The sequence below is a fragment of the Dicentrarchus labrax genome, unplaced genomic scaffold (assembly GCF_905237075.1).
Source record: "Dicentrarchus labrax unplaced genomic scaffold, dlabrax2021, whole genome shotgun sequence".
Classification (NCBI taxonomy): Eukaryota; Metazoa; Chordata; class Actinopteri; family Moronidae; genus Dicentrarchus; species Dicentrarchus labrax.
Window position 1 is genome coordinate 5,651,568 of NW_026136705.1, and position 20,238 is coordinate 5,671,805.

The 20,238-nt window shown below is 39.6% G+C and overlaps 1 protein-coding gene across 1 annotated transcript in view; it reads left to right on the forward strand.

Annotated features, from left to right (window-relative positions):
• cblb (Cbl proto-oncogene B, E3 ubiquitin protein ligase) overlaps positions 1–15,110 on the forward strand; it is a 69,145-nt gene extending 54,035 nt beyond the window's left edge. Inside the window, exons 14-19 of the mRNA XM_051401506.1 lie at positions 1,250–1,384; positions 1,488–1,552; positions 3,081–3,146; positions 4,988–5,193; positions 5,981–6,098; positions 9,257–15,110. Coding sequence (XP_051257466.1) covers positions 1,250–1,384; positions 1,488–1,552; positions 3,081–3,146; positions 4,988–5,193; positions 5,981–6,098; positions 9,257–9,510 — 844 coding nt within the window. The 3' untranslated portion in view covers positions 9,511–15,110. The remainder of the gene's footprint in view (positions 1–1,249; positions 1,385–1,487; positions 1,553–3,080; positions 3,147–4,987; positions 5,194–5,980; positions 6,099–9,256) is intronic.
• Positions 15,111–20,238: the final 5,128 nt, after the last annotated feature.

Here is a 20,238-nt window from a genome sequence, read left to right on the forward strand (position 1 = left end):
AACCAAGCTAGGGACATGGAATTTCCTTCCTCCGTGGCAAAGAGAGGCTCCTGTTTGCTGGCTCAGGGACGGCTGATAAATTTGCTTCTCAGATTGGAAGAAATTGCAGCTGCCTTTCATACAAATATTAACTTAATCAGAATCATTCAGTTTATTACTAGACAGTTAATATTTGTTATTACCCCTGATCAAGCACAGTGTTTTACCATTCTTCTCAGATATTTCCATTTAGTCCATCTCCCGAAACTCCTCCCTTCTTTTCTCTGTGGTTTCAGACTTCTACCACTGAGGTCTAGTAGCCTCAGGGAGAAGTCCTGGTTAGGAACAGCTTTAAAAAATGATGGCTGAACGTCTAATAGCCTTTTAGCTGCAGCCCGAATTAGATTAGGTATTTCTGTGTATCGGGCTGTAGTGGAGGCAGGGGGATAGAACTGTCACTTCTGATGAAGCTTGAGCCAAAGGGGAAGCTCTGCTTCTCCTGAAAACAACTAAGTGCTGTAAAATATTGTGAGGTTAAGAGTGATGTAAACACACACTTCCTGAACACAAATGACTACAGCTGACTTGCACATGATGGTCACAGGATCACTCAGTCACACATGTTTTTATTACTGTATATATAATAATGTTTCCTTGTTTAATCATTTATTACAAACACACAGCAGTTAGTGTACTTTGCACCTTTGCTGTACAATAACATTGCACTGTAACACGCAGTAGGTAAACACAGTTTGTAGGGTGGTGCCAGCTGATAAAACAATAAAAAAGACGAAGTTTAGTGAAGTGATGAAGTAGCGTGGGATCATGGGAGTTGTCTTCACCGCCATTGCAGTCAGCTTCTCCAAGTTGGGATTCCTTCAGTGTTCATTGTTCAGGAGGTTTCTACCATGAGCCCAATAATGCACAGAGATCTCCTACTTTCCAACGGACTTGCAGATTAAAGATGCAGTTGTTAACTTTTAAACTTTTTGTAATATTTGCTGAAACTTCCTGACAGTAGCACAATTATTTCACACATACAGCTGCTGACAGGCTAATTCCTCATGGCTCACTATTTTGCTGAAGAATACATCAGCAGTAATGTCTTAGGTGAGGGTGTTGCTCAGCTGCTTTTCCCAACAACTTGGTAAAGGATTGTAAAATATGTCAGTCAGTCCACAGGCTATCAGCGGATTCAGTTTGAATGCAATAACTGAATAAGTGACACTGATGTATAGGTTGGGTTGACATATCACGGTCATCTTTACAGACCCTCCAACCCTTTCAGCAGTCCCGTGGTAGAACGAAAGCGGGGAGGGATGGAGAGGATGGAGGATGACTATCAGATCCCCTCATCCAACCTCTGCCTGAGCCAGCCTCCCATCTGCATCTCTGTACCCAGCAGGTACGCGCCCTTTCTCAATGTATTAAAGTTACTGTGGGGATACGGCAATGATGGTTCCATTAGAGTTTAATTAAGCTGCAAAAAGATTTCCTCTCTCATTCAGACACTTGGAGAACGGCTCTCCAGAGCCTTCCAGTGAGGAGAAGAAGCCCCGGCCCCCGGAGCCTGGTGAGTCCTAAAACCAGGAGAGTTATACATTATCTTTATCCCTATTACCATGACATCATTGACTTCAGGGCTGCACAATTTTGATGCAAATATTTGGACAGATATTACTATTGCAGTGTGATTCAGGATTAGTTGGAATGATAATGTTTGCATCACAGTGTTCATTTTCACTAAAAAAACCATTAAAATCATGATGATGTGACATTTTTTGGTGTCTGTACCAAAGATTTGTAGACCAGAGCATCTCTGCAGCACTACAGTACTTCATTATACTGCTGTCTAGAGGTGGGCGATATATATCGTTTTGGAAAAAATCGTCATTGTTTTTTTTAAAATTTGAAAAAATCCAATAAAAAAAAAATAAAAAAAATAAAAAAAAAAAAAAAAACCCAAAAAAACCCCCACAACCAACAAAAAAAAAAACCCCCCACCCCCCCCCCAAAAAAAATGAAAGAAAAAACCAAAAACAAAAGGGGCCAAGGAAACAAAAAAACGGAACACCTAACCCCTTAAGCCTTTCACGGCGGTAAAAACGAATTTTGGAAAAAAAAAAAAAAAAAAAAAAAAAAAAAAAAAAAAAAAAAAAAAAAAAAAAAAAAAAAAAAAAAAAAAAAAAAAAAAAAAAAAAAAAAAATTATTTTTTACTGCTGTCACACATTTAACCTAAAAAACTGCAGCTTCTGTGATTTGCATATTGCACTTGGCCGTATTGTGATTTTGATAATGTTTGGATTAATTGTGCAGCCCTAGCTGACTTCATCTGATGTAGTGTGATAAGCAGGGTAATTATAATGCCCAAAAATTATCAGTAGAAACTGTATGAACCCATCTCGACACCTCGTTCAATCCAATATTGAGTCTTGAAATAAAAAAGAGGCGCCAGGTAATCTCATTTGTTTCCATTACACATTAAAGCTGTGGTATGTAACCTTTAAAAAAATAACTTTCTGTCATATTTGCTGAAAATATATCCTGACAAATGGCATTTCCAAGAATCCACAGACAAAACAACCAATCACAGCCGAGTAAGATATAAAGACGCTTTGAGTTTGAGGCTGGAAGATAGTTGATTGTTGAGTCTCATTCCCAGGGTCCAAAAGCATCTGTATTTGACAACCTGGGAATGAGACTCAACAATCAACTATATTTCTTGGCTCTGATTGGTTGTTTTCTTTCAGGCTCAGTGGATTCTTGCAAATACCATTAAGATAACCAGGAAGAGCCAGAGGAACCTGATTTTTTCACAGATTATCACTCATGTACTACTGTCGGGATATTGTGAAAGTTTCAGAAAATATGACAAAAAATAATTTGTATAAAAATGACTTAGCAGTTTCTTGTTGAGGAAGATTTTCTTGATACCAAAAAAAGGATATTCAAGGATATTAAACCTTATAAAAATATTTCAATCAGGTACAAGTGCATAACAATCAACTATGGCCAAATTCTTTAAAATATGTTATGCCCTGTTGGAGTGGCTGTGTATAGTTCAGGCTGCAATATGTTGAACTCTGCTTGTGTTCCTTAGGTGGACATTGCCCCTTCAACACCAACAAGACACCCTCTGACTATGACATTCTTCTGCCACCCCAAGGTAGCCTACCCCCAGCCAGAACAAATTCCCTGTTACAGCTCCCTGTCTCTCTCTCAGCCTCTCTGCTGCCGAACCCCACCTGTCTTTCCCGTGCCTCACCTGTGTTGTCAGGTGGACTGTGTGACACTCTTGTCATGTAAAAACATGTATACTTGACTCCATCCAGCGAATCTCAAGTGGTCCGTTAAGGGATATCTGTGATACATTACAAGCAGATTATCAAATGAGATCTAATTATAAACCCCCAAACAACATTAAGTGTAGTATCATTTTATTAAAACCATATTCTGCAGTCAGTTTCGGATCAATCCTTCCAACAGCAAAACATGGTTCTCATTTGAATGGGCAGAAAGTATTCATATCCCTCTCCTGAGTAAAAGTACAAATACCAGGCTGTAAAAATACTCAGTTACAAGTAAAAGTCTGCATTGAAAAAGTTAATTAAGTAAAAGTATGTAAGTATAATCAGGAAAATTTGTTTCAAATATGAAAAATATAGAAAGGTCCCCTGTGATTGTTGTACTATTGTGTATGATATAATTACCCTGTGACATCTGTTGAGTTTGTTTAACTCAAACTGTTTCAGGTAACTGATTGCTTTAAACAGTATAAATTTATGAACTCCAACAATTTAAGCATGAAAATATTTTTTATTTGAGTACAAGTAGCTCCTTTATTGTTAAGGTAAGGTTAAAGTTAATTGCACTTAAACCTAGTATGTATATTAAATTCATATGCAGCATTTCTCCAAACTTATTTAAAATGTGTTAACATTTATCTGAATAAAGTCTTCTTAATTTTGGGGTTTACATTTTTGTAATGATATAAAGTCAACTCAAAGAAAATTAGTCAATGGAACAAACTGGAATTATTTCATATATATCATATATATTTAAGTTCACTCAGAGTTATTATTGTTATTACTTCAGCAGTTCATATTTTAGTTGGGTTTAATTCATGGGAATGAGTGGCTCAAAATGTTATGTCAGCTCAAAATTATTACAAATACATTTAAATTATTACACTCATTCAGAGGAAAAGCAGCAAATCTTCACATTTGTGGAGCTGGAACCATGAAGGGTTTTTACATGAAAAATGACAAACGATCATCAAAATGGTTGAAAGTAACTAATTGACTAATCAACAATCATTCCAGCTATACTTGTATAAACTGTTGGGTAGTTTCATATACTTGCTATTTTGTAGGGATTCATTTCCATACTATTTGCCCCTCAAAATCTTACTTTCAATGAGCACAATGAAAGTGGAAACACTTTCAGCAGATGAATGTGAAAACATCCTTTTAGTGTCACACTCTGCATATACATAACTTCAAACATCACAGTGTAGCAACAAGAAGAAACACTGATTTTGACTTAGTTACAATAATTCTGTACACAAATAGAAAAACTAGGCTTCAGATATAGTTGCCTGATTACAATGATCACTTATTATGTTCTTATAGTTGTCTGTTTGATGTACTATAAGACTGTGTAGTTCAGCATCCTAACAAAGTCTCTTACGTTGTGAGATGTTCATGGGTGAGTATGTCAAACAACAACACAGCCTGATCTTTAGTTTTTCATCCTTTTTACCACAAGTCTCTGTCCAAGTCCTCCTCCTCTTCCTCCTCCTGTGAAGTCCCCTCTCAAAAATATCCTCTCTTGGCTTTTCTCTAAAGGGCAGCATGCCAGCCACTCTTTGGCATGTAATCCCTTTGCTGGGACTGAGTTTGGTTCAGACTTTACAGAAGCGTCAGCCTCCTCCTCATGGAATAAGTATAAACTGTGAGTCAGAGAGTGGAGCAGAGAGCTCAGTCTGGTGCTTCTCATGTGTTTCAGCATTAGACGACCCCTTCAACAGATGCCCTCCGTCCCAGCCTCCTCCTCCTCCCCCACCTGCGCGGCACAGCTTCACGGACCTCTCCTCCTCCTCCTCCTCCTCCTCCTCGCCATCCCCGTCCTGCAACTCCTCCATGTCCTCCTCCTCTGTCATCACACGACCGCACAGGCCCTCCTCCGGACAGGAGCACCTGCTGTTAACTCCCTGGTGAGCTGGCAAAGTCTCAAGATTATCCTTCAGATCAAAATTATAAAGTGACACATACAGTATAAATGTAGTGCATCTCCTGTGGCATTATGCTAATCTTATGATGTTCTCTATCATTGGATTAAGTGTTTATTATGCATAAAAGTGTCACACTGCACATCATTTACAGCACTGGTTCCCAACCACTAGGGGTCGCAAGGATTTTAAGGGGTGTAAGAAAACTTAAAATTATACATACAGTAGGTCTATACACCGATCAGCCATTACATTATGAGCACTGACAGTTGAAGTGAATAACACTGATTATCTGGTTATCATGGCACCTGTCAGTGGGTGGGATATATTAGGCAGCAAGTGAACATTATGTCCTCAAAGTTGATGTTAGAAGCAGGAAAAATGGGCAGCATGAGGATTTGAGCGACTTTGACAAGGGCCACATTGTGATGGTTAGACGACTGGGTCAGAGTATCTCCAAAGCTGCAGCTCTTGTGGGGTGCAGTGGTCAGTATCTGTCAAAAGTGATCCAAGGAAGGAAAAGAACCGGAGACAGGGTCATGGGCAGGTTTGGGTTCTTTGTACAGTTTATTAGTTGTTCTCTACTGTTATTGTTATGCACTAAATATAATATGAAATATCCATAAAATATAGTCAGTTTACTCAGTGATACAAAAAGAAAGAAAGAAAAGTTGGGAGGTTGGGAACCACTGATTTACAGCATTACTTTGTTAACTGACAGATAGCAACAGACTTGTTTACCTGAATTTCTCTGTTTGATCTGTGTTCTAGACACAGTGTTTGACATGCTGAACAGTGCTGCTCCTCTGCCTCCAGTCAGACGACACACAGAAAATGTTAAAGGCTCCAGAGGCTGCCTGGAGTACGACCATTTACCAGCAAGTCAAGGTAGAGGAAATGCACGCATATAGTTTCTACAAACAAATACATGTCCAGGGGCCAGATGCTTAAAACTCTGTAGATTTGTGACTTAAACTCAATACAGAAATATGAATATGCATTATTTTAGTCAGTTTATAAATCTCAGTCATTGTGGAACTGGGCGCACATTTCCACTCCCACAGTTAGTAATACATGGACATAGAAACGCCCTTAGAAGTTGGCATATCCATACTTGTGCCTGCCCTTAACATTCATCAGACCTGTCAATGAGGAGAATGACAAAGAAGAAAAGGTGCAATTTAACCAACTGTGTCCCATCAGTGAGGTCATCCAACAGTACCACAGCAGCTGTCATTAAGGACTGCTATTAGGCAGAATTAATAAATCCAGGATAACTGAAAAAGCGAGGCTTGACCTGGTCTAGTCGAAGGATCCTGGTTTAATATGTTTCACGAAGGCTAGGCCAGGCTGAGGAGGTGCAGCTGGGTGAAGCCCGGTTTAAGTAATTTGGATAAATGCATGTTCACAGCTTTCTTCAACAGACCACAATATCAATCACAGATTTGCGGAGAAGATGCATTAAACATACACTGCTTGTCCCAAAAAAAAGTCGCCACCTAGATTTAACTAAACAAATTGGCAAGAGCCTTCCATTGGATAATTACTGCAGTGATCAATGTGTTTTAGCTGGCAACAAGTTATTTAACCCTAGCTGATGCGGTGAGTAGCTTCTCATTTCTTAAACAACCATGTCGGAAGACATATCCCGTTGTCATGGAAAGGATGTTAATCAGTTTCAGAAGGGTCAAATTATTGGCCTGCATCAAGCAAAGAAAACAACTAAGGAGATTGCTGAAACTACTAAAATTGGGTTAAGAACTGTCCAACGCATTATTAAAACCTGGAAGGATAGTGGTGAAACATCCTCTGCGAGGAAGAAATGTGGTCGGAAAAAACTCTTGAATGATTGTGATCGGAGATCACTTAAACGTTTGGTGAAATCATATCGTAAGAAATCAACAGTAGAACTCACAGCTATGTTTAATAGTGAAAGTAAGAGCATTTCCACACGCACAGTGCCAAAGGAACTCAAGGAATTGGGACTAAACAGCTGTGTAAGAAAATAAGAAAACCACTGATCAGTGAGGCTAATCATAAAAAAAGGCTTCAATTTGCTAGGGAACATAAAGATTGGACTTTGGAGCAATGAAAGAAGATCATGTGGTCTGAGGAATCCAGATTTACCCTGTTCCAGAGTGATGGGCGCATCAGGGTAAGAAGAGAGGCAGATGAAGTGATGCCTAATGCCTACCGTACAAGCCTGTGGGGACAGTGTTATGATCTGGGGTTGCTGCAGTTGGTCAGGTCTAGGTTCAGCAACGTTATGTCCCCAAAGAATGAGGTCAGCTGACTACCTGAATACACTGAATGACCAGGTCTTTCCATCAATGGAGTTTTTCTTCCCTGATGGCACGGGCATATTCCAAAATGACAATGACAGGATTCATCGGGCCCACATTGTGAATGAGTGGTTCAGGAAACATAATCATTCACACATGGATTGGCCACCACAGAGTCCAGACCTCAGCCCCATTGAGAATCTTTGGGATGTGCTGGAGAAGACTTTGCGCAGCGGTGCAACTCTCCCATCATCAATACAAGATCTTGGCAGAAAATTAATGCAACTCTAGACGGAAATAAATGTTGTGACATTGTAGAAGCTTATCAAAACAACGCCCCAGCGAATGTGTGCAGTTCTCAAAGCTAAAGGCGGTCCAATGAAATATTAGAGTGTGCGACTTTTTTTTGGACGGGCAGTGTACTTTACATGATGGAAGCTTATGTGAAGCACATTATGTAAAAAATTAAACACAGTTGCTGTAATAAAACAGAGAAAAAATGTGGCAGACAATAGCAGAACAGCTGAATGTGTAAGTAGCCTAAAATGATGCACTTACTAACCGTACTAACCATTGTTCTAAAGTGAAACTAATTCATCACATGTACCTACAAACAGTAGCACTGTGATATATCTATCATCATTATTAAACGTCACAAAGATGATCAGTGATTCCTTTATAGAGCTCATATTGAAACATACTTTACAAAGTGCTTCTCAGTTCAACATAAAATGAAAATATCAGTAGAGGGAAATAATGGCACAAATATAGAATGATAAATGATAAAATTCACCACTGGTGAATGATTTAAAATGACAAAATGCTGTGTAGACAGCAGAAATAATACAATACAAACAATATGGTTACATCTCTCACTTTATATTTAATCTGTGCCTCATCATATCACCCACAGCTATCAGAAGGAAGCGGTGTGTACGCCTGGTCTGAAGTATTTGTGGGGTCTGCACATCCTTCTTTTATAAATACCAGTTTCTGTGAGATGGCGTACGATTGGTTTTAGTGCATACGTATCATTTATACGTCTGGCCCTAGGTCTTGATGAGAGTGTAACTTTAACAAAAACTTGTGATACACACATGACTTCATGTTCTCTGTGTTTTCGACCTCAAATATTCTGACTGGACATGTGACCAAAAAAAAGGATGTAACCTCTAGGATAAAAAAAAGCCTTTGAAATTGAAATTGCACAGGGATCCCTTAATTCAATCAAAGAAGAAAGGATTTTTAGTAGAAGAGTTACTCTCAGAGAAAAAAACTCCCCCTCTGTTGAAAGATTCATGTGCATCTCGCGGGCTCGGAGACTCTCATCAATGGGAAGAACGGGAAGTTGTGAGCAGCTCTTTGGATGATGACCATAGGATTCACTTTGTGCAGACATTAAAAGTTTGTCTAAAATTCCACATCAGCTTCATTGTGTTTGGTTTCAGTAGCTTTTATTTGTGCCCTGTTTCCCATAAAGCAGGCAGACCACGTTTTGGTCTCTGTGGCATCCATTGAGGAGCAGGACATCAAAGACATATGTGCAGTGAATACCTCAATATCTGCTTTCTAGCTATGAAGACTTAATGATAAAGGTCTGACTTCTGAAGGCACTGGGGAAAATGTCAGAGCTTTAGTTCTGTGACAAGCTGTGTTTAGTCTACAAACCTCTCCTTGACCACTAATAACACTCTCAAGTTTCTGCCTGTGTGCCAGGGACAGTTTTCCACTGACACCATCTCTCTCTCTCTTTCTCTCTGCAAGTATCGATGGACTGTTTGCAGGCCCCCGCCAGGCCGCCCAAGCCGCTACCCAGGAAGATCCCTCCGGACAGTCAGCCGGGCAAACCCCATAGCCTGGAGTCGGAGAACGTGGACGCCAAGATCGCCAAGTTGATGGGAGAGGGTTACTCTTTTGAGGACGTGAAGCGGGCGCTGATGATCGCCCAGTACAAAGTGGACGTGGCCCGAAACATTCTGCGAGAGTTTGCCTTAGTGGCCCCAAGACTGAACCTCTAGTCAGTGAAAAGGGGAGCACAACAATGGAGCTGTGCCTCTGAAGGGACTGACTAAAAAATAAAGGGCTTCTTCAGTCCGCTTGGCCTCGGACTGTTGGAACAACAATGATCAACAGAAATATTTAAAGGGAGACTCGCCTTTTGTTGCAGAACAGACATGACGACGCACAACAAAGTGGCTAAAACCAAATCATCTCGGAGAATCAATAAAAAGGGAGAAAAGACTGTCTGTGAATGATTTTAAACCTGTGAAAAAAAAGAAGCAGGCTTGTTGTTGTTTACAGTGAGCTTTGCCGGTGCTGGCCTCTGGTTTTCAAATGCTCCTGTTTGTCCCGGGGCTGAGACTGTACACCTGTTTTAAAGCTCTGATCCTGCTACTGCTGCTACTGTTCCTTTCACACCCTGCCACCCTCTGGACTTCAGTCTGAAGGGCCTTTCAGAAGACATTTCCAGCTCATTTCAGTTTATATGCTTAACCAGTTGTTAGGGCTCATTTTTATTTACAACCAGCAGGGGGAGGCAAACTCCACCATTTCCGCACTCCTTTCCTGTTTCACCCACCTCCTCCTCTTTCTTCCCTTGTGTGTTGCCCATTAAAGGATAGTCCACTGTTTGCCCAGAGTCTGGCTGACTTGCAGGTCTTAACAAGGTCTGGAGTGTCAGGAGTGGTTAGATGGTGCCGGAGGATGCCTTATTGATTCACTTGTTTCGCCTAGACCTGGAGAAAACTGTACGACAGCTCCAGAGGAGCATTCTTGTTAGACTAGGTATCTTATTTGGACAGGAAGAGTGAAGCAGGGAGGGGTGGGGGGGTTAGTTTCACTGTTTGTTTCTGTCCCTAGACCAGAGGATTAATCAGCTGGGGCCTTTTTTTAATTACTTCCTTCATCTGTGGACAGCAGGCCTTTGAATGTATTTGTTGTGCATGAGTGAGCTATACCTTTCTATACTCTGAGCTCCTCTCAGGCCCAGGTTTTCCTTTAAGCGATTAAGCAGTGAAAAATGTTTTAATGTTTGTTTTTCCATGTCAAAAGCCAGAGACGATCGTGCCTGTACTTCAGCTCAAGCATTTAAGCGACAGGAGCGAGCCTGTTATGTAGAAGTCATCTGTTAGAGCTCAGAGAGGACGCACTCTGCAGCCGTCACACTGTCTCCACTTCAATTACACAGCCATCCTACTGTTGAAGTCCACATTCCCCACATGTTTTAGGAATTGCTTTCAGTCTGATTTGAAGTGGTGCATTTTCGCCTGTGTGGCGTTGTGAAAGCAGTAGAGACAAATAGAATACTATTGTAGAAGAGCAGAGTAATGTGGTGTTAGAAGTTAAAAGCCCCTTACCTCAGAATCTGGAATCAGCTGTATCTTTCCATAATGACTGCAAGATGTCTCACCTATGCATATATTGGATTTTTTTAAATGTAACACAGTATTGTTATTATTATTATTATTATTATTATTATTATTTTTTACAATAGTATACACAATGCTGGCAGATTAGGGTGCCAGGGGCTATGTTTACATGGAGGGCAAAACCAGGCTATTCTCATAGTGATTATTAATAATACCAGTTTATAATTCCATTGTTTTGGCCAACGTTACTATTGGTTATGATATCATTGTACTCACCAAAGTAATTGACCCTCCCCTTTTTGCTCTGTGCTCCAATAACAGTTGAGCAAGCATCCCCCAGAACCTCTGTCTAAGTCTTCCTTTCCTGTACTTACATATGCTATGTGCTAGGCTAATCTATGTTGAAAAGACAACCACAGTGTGAAGATGGTTAAAAGATTACAAAGTGACAGTTTAGCTAATGTTAGCTATCAGTCGTGAAATAGGTAGTTAGGTTGCTAGTTAGCTAATGTTTTATTAACCATAGATTAAGTGACTGAATATTATATGTTATATGTTACTTTAATATTTAAACTTTCTACAAAATGTGGTTGTCTTTTTAACATCTATTAGCTTAGCACATAGCATATCTAAGTACAGGAAAGCTGACCGAGGTTCCCAAAGATGTGGGACTTTGGAAGGGTCAATTGTTGAGATATGGAAGTGGGAACTACAACAAAGTCTGACCAGTCAAGGAACGAGAGCAATCCTTCGATTAGACAGGTTGTAAAGACCTCCGAAAATATCAGGCTCTCCAAGTACCTCCTTTATGACCAACGTTAAAATACAGCAGCATATGCCGACCCAGTTCAGCTACAGACAGCTCACACAGGAGGCAGCTTTATTCCTAATAAGATTATTTATTGTTAACCGTTGTTGAATCCTTACCGGAACCGGTTCAAGAACCAGAGCCAATCTGGTGGAAAAGGGGTCCTCCTGGTCCACACTTCTCTTTCCAAAAGTTCCTGTTTGGAGCCACGATTGTTTTTGAGCCATTCATTTTACCTCCGTTGATTATCTTACCATCACATTTAAGCTCCGAACTAATCATGGATGAAAAAAAAGCGACTTCACTCAAACAAAGTATTACAGGAAATGCAAAACTTAAAATTACATTTCAGAAATCTCATACTTTAAGTATTTTTATTTGAAATTGTGCAGTATTTTGGTATATTTATATGTGGTTGTTTAAATTCATTTATTTAATTTATAAAAAATATTTGAGTGATAAAAATATTTGAGTGATTCCTCCACATACCACTAGAGGGGGCTCGCATACCAGCAGTTTGAGAACCATCTAAAACACTTTATGCGGAGGACTGCCTTTTTTGTTTTCTCCTTCACGTAAGGTTGTCTTACCTGAGGGTTTGCTTAAAAGCTGTCTTATAATATTAACACAACTCTGTCTGAGTTCTTTTTAGCGATGTTGCTGATCTCAGCAATTTGGAGAGTTCAATGTCTTTCTTACTGAAAGATGAAATTACCCTTTAAGTCTGGCATTAAATAGAACTTGAAATTTGATGACCTGTTGAGTCCTTTCTCAGTATTTGCTTCTATAGCAGTCACAGAAACTCCCTTTCCCTGGGGTAACCACTGGTTACAGCTAGATTTTGAAGCCATTTTTGCATCAGACCTGAATTCATTGTCTGGGAAACATTGGGCTAACAGACAGACAGCTTACTTGTTGGTGTGTAGATCAGTAGAGTAGATCTTTTCTTCCTGACAGTACAATGTGATGTGCTGTGTTTCTAACTGTCATCCTAATACCGTATATCAGGACTATAGTAACCAACAGTTAAGCTCAGCAAACTGAGCTAGGCAACCTTTAAGACTGTGCAGCATCTGGGTCTGTTTTTGTTTTTGAACAAACAAGCAGAGTAAGTCAGGCTGTGTGTTTGGACTGAGGTTCCTCCTTCTGTTCTGCGAGCTAGTCCAATATGTACCCAGAGACAAGCCAGATGAACACACAGAGATCAACAGGTGGCGTTGACCCATTTTCACCTCCACACACTCATTTTTCCTGCAGCCATTATTAGGCTTTTAACATTAATTTGAGATGATGTATTCTAGTTTTCCTCACAGAGGGGTTTTAAAATGTTTATTGATTTGGGTCCCCTGTGATTGAGGCTTCTTGCAAAGTAGAAAAGTCAGTGTAACCAGGGCCCGATATAGAGAAATATTCCTGGGTGGACAGAGGGTGGCATGGAGACTTTAAAGCTGCAGTAGGTAACTTTTATAAAAAATAACTATTTGTAATTTTTGCAGAAACATTCATTATATCCTGACAGTAGTACATGAGACAGATAATCTGTAAAAAAAAAAAAAAATCAGGTTCCTCTGGCTCCTCCTTGTGCTCCTAATTCCACCGGGCCTGGACAAAAACAACCATTCAGAAGTGAGAAAGATATATAGCTGATCTTTTCACACACTTTCTGTTCAGATTGTCTTGTGTACTACTGTCAGGATTTAGTGAAAGTTTCAGCAAATACAACAAAAAAATTTGTTTAAATAAAAGTTACCTACTGCAGCTTTAACTATCTCCATGCCACCCTCTGGGACAGCTTTAAGGTGTGGTAGAAATATATGCTGCTTTAATCGCAAATATATCAATATTTACTTGGAAGAGCCCCTAAATGAAGATATTTCAAATCATTCCACTATTGTGGCACATTAATAAAGCATTGTATAGAAATATCTCAAGGTGGCATTAGAAATCAATACACTGTTTTATTTACAAATCATTAGACATTTTTCCTTAGTCTTTTTTACTGAACATGCACTTGTTCTAAAATGTGGTCGTAACAGATCATTAAATTAATTTTAGTTTTAACTTAACCCTCTAGATCTGCCCCTGATTGTTTCTGGTCAACTATCGGCAAAAATGGAAATGAGAAGGTTCAGTTTGAACATCCTGATAATACAGCAGGGGGACATGATGATCTCAGTCCTAATAATACAGCTCACTGACTTCTTTTCTCATTTACATGTGCTCATAATGTGAGAGTGAGTGTGAAATTGAGTGGTTTTTGTGTGTTGGCATCTTCACAGGTCTCATGATTCTCATAATTAGAATGTGATCTTGTGATTTTATCTTAACCCTAATTTGACATTTGTATACTCCGAAGAAAAAACAGGTTACCATAGCGACCAGGTTAACAAACAGTTGTTGTGTGCATGCAATGAGTATGGCTCTTCATGCTGCATGGTCAACCATGGAAATAAAAACTATGCTGTGTGATGGAGACAAAGCAACTATCAGTGAATGTGCTCTTAAAGTCAACAGTGTGGGAGGCACAAAACATGTACTGTTTTATTTTATTTATTACCTGGTCAGTTTAACCCCTACCCAACCCACATCTTTCCATAAAGAGCTTATATCCATCCCTCTGCTATCCCTTCCTTTTTCTGAGCTGCACTTTAAAGGGGAACACCACTGTAGTTTAAAATGTACATAATGTTAATACTGAGCCCTGAAGCAGTCCATAGAGATAGTGATAATGAGCAATGCTGAGAACCAAGTCTCTAATCTCTGTTATCATCCACAGTGTACACACACATTCACAGAACATTATTAGCCCATGCAGCCCAACTATAAAGTATGTCAGCTCAACCAAAACACATATATTAACATATAATTAAGCACTTAGATAATGCCTAGTCATCAGCTAAGCAGCTTTATCTGCTCTATCTGGTTCTGGACTCAACTTTATTTACATTTCAACATTCAAATGATGTTTACATTGTGCTGTCTGTGTTGGACCAGAAAATGTTCTCTCATCCTCAGAAAAAAACCTGCAAGGCCGCTCTCCTTTCAGATTAGAGCGTAATGCTGCAGATTAGACAATGAGTTAACACTTTGTTTCCAGTAGGCCTACCACATGTAGTCGATGTGAAATTCAGTGGCCTTCCCCTTCAACTTGAGGCTTAAGTATTTTGCACTGGTCTGTTTTCACACTTTTCTTGAACTTGAACGACTCTGAGCTCAGAATTGTCCATTCCATTGGACTCCCTTGTGAAGGGGGTAAGTGGCCTTAGGTTGCAAAGGGCAGTTTTTATTTTCTAATTCCATTTTCGTATTAATGTGCTCTGGTGACAAAATAAAAGTGTTGATAATATGTAAAGCATAGAGTAATGTGCAATTAATTTATACATTATTAATGCTTTTGTTATTTTCATGGATAAGTAAATAAAAAGTCACGGTTCCTTTGTTCTATGTGTGTTTTGTGTGTGTTTGTGCATGCTTGTGTGTGTTGGAAAAAGCTTTTTGGGCCAGGGTTAGGGATAGGCAGTAGATGCTGATATTATTGGCCAATATTGGCTGTTGCAGACATATCAGTATCATATCAGTATTGGTCTAGATGTTATCCAATATGCACCGTTATATATAAATAATAATTATAAAGCAGAAAAAATGCTTAGTGTCACTGCAAAGGTTAAACAGCAGTCTTATGCAAAAATGACCCGATCGCTCACTTCCTTTCTTCCTAATGAGTTTATGGTCTCAATCTCTAGTTTCAGTCTTCTTCCATACAGCATCATGTTCATTTTGAACATTATGGTCCCCTTTATAGTAAAATAGACAATAAAGCAGGGTATGCTTTAGGGTGGGGCTACCTTGTGATTGACAGGTCATTCTCAGTGAGTCCGTCCAGCTCAACGCACCAAACTCAGATCAAACTGTCAAACTATGCAGTGCTGATCAGAAATGAATCAACATTCTGTTACTGCGTTGACTATTTCTCTCCTGAAATTCATGGCAACAACAGTAATGCCAAATTTGAGGGTTTAAAACGGTACTCCACAAACCAATGAGTGACATCACAATAGGTTCACACTTGGCTAAAACTGACCTGTTCTCTACTTGACACCACGTGTTTTTCAGATATTATTATATATCAAATAATTTTCAAAATATTCACTAATTAATCCTAATTGGTGAATTTCTCCCCTCTAAAAGCAATATCAGTTAGGCTCTTGTTAGGGAATGTCTACGCAATGTCTCTACAACTTCCATAAGTAAACATATGTGTTGTTGTGTCATGATAGCGTGGGACAGCTGGGAGTTTGTTTCAGTAGAGAAACACATTTCTCTGAGCCGGAGGCTTCCAGTGAGTCAAAGGAAGTTTGTTCCAGTAATGCAACAGAAATAACAAAAGATTGTCACCTGCAATTATGACTCTAGGGAGCTTCACTCTGCCTGCAAGCTACTGAAGTCAGATCAGTAGAAAGGTCCTTGACAAATGATGGAAGATACTTGAGATTTAAAGGAATACTGAATTTAACTGGGAGTTCTAAAAGAAAGTGGGAGATTGTCCCATCGGTGAACTCCTTCAAGTGATATAGTAACAGCACAGACGGCAGACATGCCTGTGGTGCTCCATGCTACTTTGTTGGCACTAGCTGTGGACTGATAGTAAGGAATGTCACTGTGTCTGTAAATTGTGTTAAAGAATCAGTCTGGTGATTTTCTAGATTTTTCTTATTGTCAGCAAATCCCATGTAGGTGTGTGCGCGAATATCCAAATTCAAAAATTAAACAAATATCCAAATAGTCGGGTCCAGCCCATAGGCCGCCAGTCTCATCCATAGATTGTATATTTATAGATGGCCACAGTCTACGTGACCTCAACCATAGGTTTTATATATAATAAGACTGAACTTGAAGACAGGAGACAGAAAAAATGGACATCCTACAAGGTACACATACAGTCAGAGGTTGCCCTTATTAGACTCCTAAAATGTGATGTAATAAATATCTGTCTAGGTAAGGTCTGGCAGCCTGAGTGAACGTGGTTTTAATGTGGCTTATTTCCCTATCATTGACAATGTTGTCATAGCAATGTCAACTGCTGGAGAGAGAATGTGTGTTGTTGCTGCTGATTTCATGCATTAATGTACCAAAGAATTGCTATCAGCTCCTAAAGCACAGGTACAGAATGGGTCTCATTTTCAAGTAGTTTGTTGTTAAATGTAGGTGATTAAATGTTACTTTGTTATCACCAGTCCTTCCTGACCTCTGAATAAAAATCATGCAGAGCTTTGACTAATATTTTTGAAAACCCCTGGTTTAGAGGGTGTCTTCGAGTTAATAGAGTACCTTTAGTTTGGTAGCTTAGGTGGATTGGGACTGTGTATCTCATTTTGGGGTGAAATGGATGGTGATTAAAAAAAAAAAAAAAAGCAAAGAAACACCTCCAGACCCTTCCAATATGGTGCTCAGTGAGCTTTATGAGAACATAATCTCTTAAGGCCTTTCCCTGTGCTCTCTGAACACCAGATCACATACTACAACTGCTAAAAGGAATTGGATCCCACAGGCACTGACACAGTCTGGCCTATTTTGTTTGTTCAAGGCATCAGATGTAGGATTTGTTCTACAGCACACTTGTGATGCTAATGCAAATGCCTTGGACAGTATGTTGGGTTTGAAATGCCAAAACCATGAGGTGGAGGCAGTGAATTTTTCCCCCTCAGTGAGCCAACCTGAATCATCCAGGCAATGTGTCTGATCAAAATAACTGTTTCCTGGGGGTGCTGCATTTCTGCGTCTGTATTCCTACACAATGTCTTAAAATTACATGCATAGGATGCCAGAGCTTAAACACACGACTCCCTGGATGAACTGAAAACATGGATTAAAAGGGGCATCGAGAAATCAGAGGATCTCTGAACCAACAGGAAGCTGACACTACAGTTCCTCTCCTCCTACACAGGTCTCAGATGTCCTCCTACCCCTCACGTCTCCCTAGGGCTGGAGTGGTCTTGCACAAACAAAGTCAGATTGTCATCATCACACAGAGACATAAACCCACTAATTAGCACAGAGATCCAAACAGAGGAGGTTACATCTGGAATGATGTCCCAGCTGTGTTGTTTATTTGTCTTGGAAATGACTCTGTTGTGCTTTAAAAGCTGCAGTAGATAACAAACAAAAATAAAATTTTGTCATATTGGTTTTCACTATATTCTGACAGCAGTACATGAGACAGACAATCTGTGAAAAAAACAGGTTCCTCTGGCTCATTCTAACACTCCTAATGGTATTTGCAAGAATCCACTGGGCATGGATGAAAACAACCAGTCAGAGCCAAGAAAGACACGTTGGGTTGGTGGCTTGAAGACAGTTGATTGTTTGGTATCATTCTGTCTGTATTTGACACCCAGATTGTGTGGCTCTGATTGGTTGTGATTGTAATAGCTAGGCCTTGTGGATTTTTACAAATGCTCTAAGGAACGCCAGAGGAACCAGATTTTTTTCACGGATTATCTGTCTCATGTACTACTGTCAGAATATAGTGAAGGTTTCAGTAAATATGACAAAAAGATTTTTCTTTTCAACATATTTTTTATTAAAAAATATTCTTACTGCAGCTTTAATATTTCTCCAGTCTTCAGTAGTCCTGGCTCAGTTCTTTGTCTTAATGTCTATCCAGCTGGACACTTGGCTCAACTCAGAGCCACTGTGGCCTTTCTGCTGGGACAGAGGCCAAAACCTGGGCCAAAACTGTGACTGCAGTAGGTCTGGCTGCATGTCTGTTGTGGCTGGAGAAGATGTCTGTTTTCAGTTTATTATGTTGCCTGTGTCCTCATTTGGATTTTTGTATGGCATACTATGCAGAAATATCAGTTTTTGCTACCGAGAGCATCAGTATGACCTGTTTCCAAAGTGTAACAAGTGGTAGTGTTGGTGTCTGACTTGGTTTCATTAATTCTGAAAATTCTCAGACATTGTATTAAAGGTACAACTATTCAATTCAATTCAATTTCAATTCAATTTTATTTGTATAGCGCCAATTCATAACAGAAGTTATCTCAGGACACTTTTTAAGTAGAGCAGGTCTAGACCGAACTCTTTAAAACATTAATTACAGAGACCCAACAGTACCACCATGAGCAAGCACTTGGCGACAAGGGCAAGGAAAAACTGCCTGTTAAAAGGCAGAAACCTAGGACAGATCCTCCGGCTCTAGGTGGGTGGTCGTCTGTCTCGACCAGTTGGAGTGAGAGAGGGAGAGAGAGAGAGAGGCAGAGAGAGAGAGAGCGAGAGACAGACAGACAGGTGCACAGCAACAACAGTATTGGCAATGGCAATCTAGCAGGACCATGGCAGGAGGCTCCACCAGGATCGACAAGAACCTGCGAGACGAAAGCACAAGAACTCCGGGGAAGAAGTGAAGTTAGTAACATGCATTAATGGGACATGAATGAGTGCAGAAAGATAGAGAGGGAAGGGAGGAGCTCAGTGCACCATGGGAAATCCCCCGATAGTCTAGGCCTATAGCAGCATAACTAAGGGATGGTTCAGGACTCACCTGATCCAGCCCTAACTATAATTTTTATAAAATATTTAAAAAAAAAAAAACTTTATCAAAGAGGAATGTGCTTAAGCCTACTCTTGAATGAATTGGTGAGGGTTCACCATTTCAAAATAGAATGTTTCTAAATAACAGATCTTGGAGGGAGATGAAGAGGAAATTATGATTTATCACCAAATAGTTTTATCATAAGCAAACAAAGAACTAAGAACTTGGGTGGGAATTTGGGGAAAAAAAAACACAAAGAAAAAAAAAAACCCCCGGAAAAAAAAAAAAAATAAAAAAAAAAAAATTTTTTAAAAAGATCAGTTTTGAAGAGATTGTGTCATTATCAGTTTGAGCCAGGTATGCTTTCATCCTGTAACGTTTATGGATCAGGGTGCTGCTGTTGTGCATGATAGCTCACTGGAAAGGCTCTGCTACACTAAATGGAACGGAACCTTGATTAGTACCATTAACTTAGTAACACCAGTGTTCGCCCTACTACTTCATGTCAAAATGGCTGCTGTGAAAAAGCTCAGCTAAGATTTCAGCTGAATTTGATGATTAAAACTGAATGAACCTGTCAAGATATGAACAATATAGATCAGATGACAGTGTGATTTGGTGATATTGTCCACAGACAGTCCCAAGAATGACTCCTGTACAGCTGCTTACTTCTCCCACAGACCATAACCTGCAGGAGAATACCTGCTACCACTGCTCCTGTGGAGAGGAACCTTTCCATTTTAATGCATAAAAACCAACAGCTGTAACAGCATGAAAAACAACAGACTTCATCCTTTGGTTATTATTTCTACTGAAAAGGAGAGATGAAATTGATGAATACACCTAACAATGACTTTTCTAGATGGATAGACGCACAGACTTTCTCAACAAATAAAGTAAGTTTCCCCTTTAAAAATTTGTATTTGTTAATGTTTAAAACTTTTGTATTTGCTTTGTGTATGTTGTCTGATGTTTCTTGACTTCTTCCTTCTTGCTTTTTTGCTTTTTGGCTTTATTGGCATGAGTATCACAACTA